Below are 6,000 nucleotides of genomic sequence, written 5' to 3' on the forward strand. Positions count from 1 at the left end.
TTGGGGATGGTGAGATCAGTGCTTTTGAATTGCAATTTATAGCAGTTTACAAAAATGCACATTGTTGGAAAAGAAAACATGGAAGTGTTTCTTTCTAAATTGCATTACCTGTGAAATGTCATTAGTCTTTTAAGGATATTTACATCCTTTTTTTATTATTTGGGAGACTTACTTCAACTAAAGAAAATTGCAATTTTGTTTCATTATGATTTTTTAAACTTGTATTTTGGTGTTTTTAGTAGCACTGTAGATGCTACAGACAGTGGTGCACCTGCATTCCTAGGACAAATATCATTTTCTTATCATGCCCATTTACTAAGTCTCTGAGATACGGGGCTGTAGAAACAGAAGATCTCTGGTTCCTCTCACAGATTACAGGGGAAGTTGATTTGTTGGTAAACCCCTTGTCTGCTGATGGTGAGACTGAAATCTTGAGCACTCTTCACTCCAAGAGTCTCTGTCATCCCTTTGTCGTTTTCCCATTTGCACGTAAGATTTGTGCACACTTTGAAAACCATGGTGCCCATCAACCATGGGCATGCACATGCATCATCTACATGATGTACAGTTTAATGAGAGGCAATGTCACTTCATTAAATGTGCGAAAAGGGCATGAACAGAAAGTTTCGGTAGGCCGCCCAAGTTCATAAACACTTCATGCAGCCACTTGGGGTCTCTGGCGTGCAGAAAATGAGGCCCTTTACAAGGCTTCCAAAAATCTGGAGAGCTTCATATTAGGCAGAGAGTGCAACTGGATGTTACTTTGAAGAAACCTTTGAGTAAGAAAAGTTACCTTGGGAAAAGGCCCTCCAGGTTTTCCTGGTTGATAGTTGACTAGAAAAAGAAAGGCCTCTTCTCAGAAAAGACTTGACCCAGGGAGGCCCCACTTTGAACCCCGCAACTATTGAAAGCTGAAGTTGTCACGTTTTTATCTTTGTTCATGTTAAGCCTTGGAATGACAGCCTGGCTGCGTGTTCCCCTCTCCCACTGCCCCGGCTGTAAGTGTCCACATGACACGTACCAGCGGCCGCAGGCTGCAGCTCTTTGTTGCCTTCTCCACGCTCCTGGTTTTCACTGGGATTAGCTCCAGGCCTTTGTTCCCCATCAAAGCTGGAACATCACATACCATGTTGTGGCTTTCCTGCCTCAGACCCCCATCGCTTTCCTCACAATCTACACACCAGGTAAACGTCCCTCCCTACCGGGCAAGAGCCCAGTCCAGGGAGTGCGGAGGACAGCCTTTCATTCCCCAATTGCAGAGCCCTGCCACTTCGGTTTTCTCTCCTCCCTGTTTATAATTTTCTTTTTCACGTGGAGGGAAGATTGAAACACAAATGGAAGTTTAAAGATAACCTTTTCCATTAAAAAAAAAATTCCCTTACAACGACCCCTCATTCTCAGAAGAAGGCCATTAACTGGCCTTGGTCACAAGAACCTAAAAACATGTCTGAAGTCTGGGGCAGCAGCAAAGCTGTTTCAGTGGCAAACTTGGCTGACCCACACTATTCTGAAGGCTGGGGGGATCTGACCACCCTACCTCGCCTACCACCACTGGAGTAGGCCAGGCCTGGGGAAACGCACTAAAAAATAAGATGCAAAGAGGAAGTGGGGGGGCAGAGCTTGGTGGTACAAAAAGTAAAATAAAGTTTATGTCTGCTCATCTGTCCTCTCTTCCAGCCTTTATCCAACCTTTGAAGAAGCCACCCATGCTGCCGAGCAGCCCCAGGGAAGAGGAGAATCCACCCAATTAACCAAGAAGGAAATTGGACAGCGCAGAGCAGGGGCCAGACAGAGGGCTCTCTTCATCTTGGCCCCAGGAAGGTCTGCCTCCCTGGCCAGGGCTCTTCTGTTCCCAAGGCATTTCCAAGCTGACCATTCCTCTTCTCTGCATTATGCACCCTATTTGAGCACCGACCTTGAAAACTCCATGCACCTTTTGCATGCAGCTTTCCAAGCTCTGAGGAGACTCTTGTGGGTGCCGTGACCAGCCGAGCCGGAGCGGCTGGGCACACAGACCCTGAAGGGTGGTCAGGTCCACTCCGGTGCTCCCAGCTCCGGGCTGTACCCTAGCGCCTGAGGCAGAAAAGACTGGACTTCCTTTAAAGAGTTCAAGGCCTTTAACGTATTGCATGCTCTTTCTTTCCCTAGTATGAGGTCAAACTGCCCTCACCCACCCCTTAACTCCCGGGAAGATTAAACCCTCCAAGAGAGCTCTACACATCCTTTGGGAAGCTCCACTCCTCCCTCACATCGGGCTCAGGTCTCTCCCGGGGACCTTAAAAGCAGCGGACAATTCTTCAGTTTGTCTGCTTTACGATGTTTACTTTACAGTTCTCCTTGGGGTTTTGCTTCTCAGGAAATCCGAAGGATTTTCAGAATCCACATGCAGGGACCCTGTTGGGACGCCCGGTGCCATTTCCTAGGATGCTGAGAGGCTCTTTGCGCGTGCAATGTTGGGTCTTTTCTGTTCCCCTAAGTACAAGTTCAGGCCTGCCCGGCATCTGTATCCGAATCCTACTCCCTGGATTCCAGATTTCTAAGGCTCGAGAAAGATATTTGTGGTAGCTGTCACATAAAGAGGACACACTCCGATGTAAAAGAAAGCTGGAGAGGAGATTCATTTGTGCGTAAAAGGGATGGGATTTAATTGGAGAGAGACCTGTTGGTTTGAACGCCAGTACATGGGGTGGCATGGCGCCGTGGAGCATTATTCGAGCTTCATCTACTATGCACTATATACCACCGTCTCCGGAGGAGTGTTGCCCTAGAAACTTGTTTTAAATCTGCTGCTATATATCAACACCTTGTTTTAGCAGTCCTTGGCTGAATTACAGTTACACAGTTTGGCGCTTCTTTCAAATTTCCTCCCATCAGTTTGGCTAAAGAAAGGAATTTTTCTCCTTTAGAAATGAATTGGCTTAATTAGTAAGTAGATTAATGGCAATTGCTGGTGAGTTGGTTTCCAGCAGAGTTTCACCAGAGAGGGTTAATAGGAGTCAGGTTTGGAATCTTTCCCAGAACTGGCTGCCAGCCATTTCCATGGACCAATCACCCCTACGAGAAACGAGGGAAATCAAATAAAATTTATATTCTCCGTGCCATCCTGCTGGACCCACATTCCTTGGGAGCAGCCTCCTGGTGGGGGTGCAGTGCTTCAGAATTTTAGCAGAAATATTAGCCTTCTGGGTTTATCTGGGTACCAGCGTAGAATTTCCAGTGGCACAATAAGATCTCCACAAGACCCTGAGCACAGGGGGAACTTCTCAGGCTCTCAGTCATTTTCAGGGTTAGAGGACTTGCAACTCTCCCCACCCCCAGGTCCACCAGAAGTTTTTCAGAAGTTTTGCTGTATGTTTTGCAGCCTTTTCACTGATTTTTTCCATAGCGATAAAAATGCATTCATAGTTTAACTCGCAGCTGCATTAGTCTTGCAAAAAAAAAAAAATCCCCGCTGAGAAATGCATATAATAGGAAAAACAGATCGGCTGGACAGCATTGTAATTAATGCTAGAAAGGGCTGAGGCCGGTTTCAGAGTTTGTCTTTTGAGGATATCAAGACGAGACCTGGTGAAAAATGACGCATGCTTTTAGCATTTCAGAAAGCTGGCAACTGGCTGTGCTTTTCCTTTTTTCTTTGACTTTCTGCCTCCGAACAAAGAGGTCGCCAGAACTAGCTAGGTTGTAATGAGTTCTATGTCCCTAGCACATTAAGTGCATCATGGAAACATATTGTATCGAAATAGTTTGGAGGAGAATACCGGGGATGAAAGAGAATGGGTGCTTTGATCAGCTCCCTGGGGTCCTGAGCGCGCACAGACTGACTTGCAAGGAGTTATTCAGCTCCAGCGAGACACACTTACAACGCCATTCAAAGAAATTTGCATGTCTGTAATTTATCACATTGGTCCAGAACATTATTGCAAGGTAAATAAAAGTTAGCTGAATTAAAAAAAATCAATCATCGCAGATATAGAGGAAACTGTGAAGCCAGTCTTGCCATTAAAAGCAGAAATAAATATGTCCCTAAAATGTAGCCATTTAGAAGCTGACTTTATCTTTTAAACGTTCTCAGAGCAACAGGTTGTGCTGTGGCAAAAACAAGATGGGCCACCATTTCTCTGCCCTTCTGTTTTAGGGCCGTTTATCTGCAGCAGCCCCCAGAAATAAAATTAGTCGAATGTGATGTGTGTAGTTAGAGCCACCCTGTGACACCCAGAGAAAAACTAGTCCACACTTTGAGGAGATGTGAAAGATGGCTTAATCTCCTGAATGCTACAAGTGGTGAGGTTAAATCTCATTTCTCCTATTGATCTCATCACCAAGCCCTGTTTGCTGGCTTCAGCTGCAAAGTATGAAATGTCCGGAGGAGGCCAGGCCAACAGGAAAACTTGCTTTTGAATAAGTGAAAATTTAACAGGCAGGCATTGTTCTGAGTTTTTAAACAACCCAGTTAAATGGCAAACAAGAATCTTCAACTTGACCTTGGAAAAGCTGTGTGCCTGCAGATAATATATCAAACCACTCTGGATGACAATGACATATTTCAAAGTATTGTCAGATGAAAAGAGTGATAAAGAGAACTCTGGAAACAGGCATGGGCAAGTTAACTCACCCACGCCACCGCCGCCACCTCCTCCTCCTCCTAGGCCTCCTGGCCCCATCTGAACTCCTCCATCCCCAGCCAGCCCTGGGGCCAGCTCTGCAGCCCAGGGCCAGTAAATCAGCACTGTAATATTTCTTAAGGGGCACAGAAAAGCTGTGCACAGTACTTCTCATATTAAACGCAATATTTCTCTGCTTTCGTGGGGAACAAAAGTCATAGCAAGACGCCTTTATGGCTAATTCAGTCAAAGGCACATCCTTGGTTCCCCCCGAAGAAAGGTCAGTGTCGTGTGTCTGGTCCACGGAGGGGGTGTTTTCACACTGAAGGCTGAGCCAGCTGTCCCTGTCATACCCTCGCCCTTGGGGAGCGCCCACTGGCCATGGTTGTTAGGCACATTCTACACCTGCAAAATATACCGATTTCCAAGACTTTTCAAGACACCCTCCAGTTCTCATGCCCCCTCCCCTCTCGTCTACTAACCTCTGACAACACAATTCAAGTCCTGGATGAAAGCGCTGCACGCGAGAGGGACGCCGGGGAGGGGCGGCTCCGACACTGTCTGGTGGCCTCTATTGAGTAGCCATCAAAGAAATGAGGCGCCAAGTATGTTTTCAAAGTATGGAAAAACTTCCCAACACGTAATTGCTTCAAGGAGTCACACAAGTACTACTGCCACAAATGCTAGCCTCTGGGCCCTAGTGTTTAAACACACACCCCAGTTTCAGTAGTGGAGTTGCATCTGAGCAACCTTACTTTAAAGTGGATCATTTAAAAAAAAAATTGTTCCGTGTGTATGTCACGTGCCACTGGTGAATTTGGCAAGACGGATTTCCTGAGTTCCCCTCATGTAAATGTACGTCTGTTTTTACAAATCAAAATGCCGAAGTTTGCCCAACTGGCTATCATAACGAAACTTCTGGGCACATCTCCTGGCTAGACTCAGCCCTGGACTCCAGTTCCAAAGGCTTGCACCCCAGAAGCAGGTGACTAACGTGCTGGGTGGGAGGTACTCTGAGACCCGAACGTACAGGAGCCCGAAAGGGTCCCACGCAAATGCTGAAGAGCATGTGTAAAGTTAGAAATACTTAAAGGAAAAACAATTTCTTAAAAAAGAGAATACCTCAGCTCTTCTGAGAGACCGGAGCAAGGAATGTGTTCTCTCTCGGAATTTAGAGGATCCGGCAGGGGTGGGGCACTGCAGAGCCCTACCTGGCTGCGAAGCGGACAGGGGTCGAGCAGGGTGTTGTGAGAGGGTTTGATTGTCCCCTGGTGTGTCTCTAATCCCGGGCTTTATCTAACCCAGCCTCCGGGACACCGGAGAGCCGCGGCAGACGCCCTCGGATAGGGCGAGGTGCGGAGGGGACCGCGAGGCCCTGGGTTTTCGGACACCGGCCGGG

General features: G+C 47.0%; 1 protein-coding gene across 2 annotated transcripts in view; it reads left to right on the forward strand.

Moving 5' to 3' along the window:
* The window catches only part of CUNH10orf67 (chromosome unknown C10orf67 homolog), a 105,370-nt gene that overhangs the window by 97,423 nt on the left and 1,947 nt on the right, over positions 1 to 6,000 (forward strand). The window contains exon 18 of one of the 2 annotated variants that reach the window (XR_779337.3): positions 1,678 to 1,821. Coding sequence is in view for 1 of the 2 variants with exons in the window: in XM_010619821.1 (XP_010618123.1) it covers positions 1,678 to 1,751 (74 nt within the window). In the remaining variant the exon portion in view is untranslated. Of the gene's footprint in view, positions 1 to 1,677; positions 3,319 to 6,000 lie in introns of those variants that run through there. The other variant, XM_010619821.1, reaches the window with a different exon arrangement.

This window comes from Fukomys damarensis, unplaced genomic scaffold (genome assembly GCF_012274545.1).
Source record: "Fukomys damarensis isolate Sample0158 unplaced genomic scaffold, DMR_v1.0_HiC HiC_scaffold_37, whole genome shotgun sequence".
Lineage (NCBI taxonomy): Eukaryota > Metazoa > Chordata > Mammalia > Rodentia > Bathyergidae > Fukomys > Fukomys damarensis.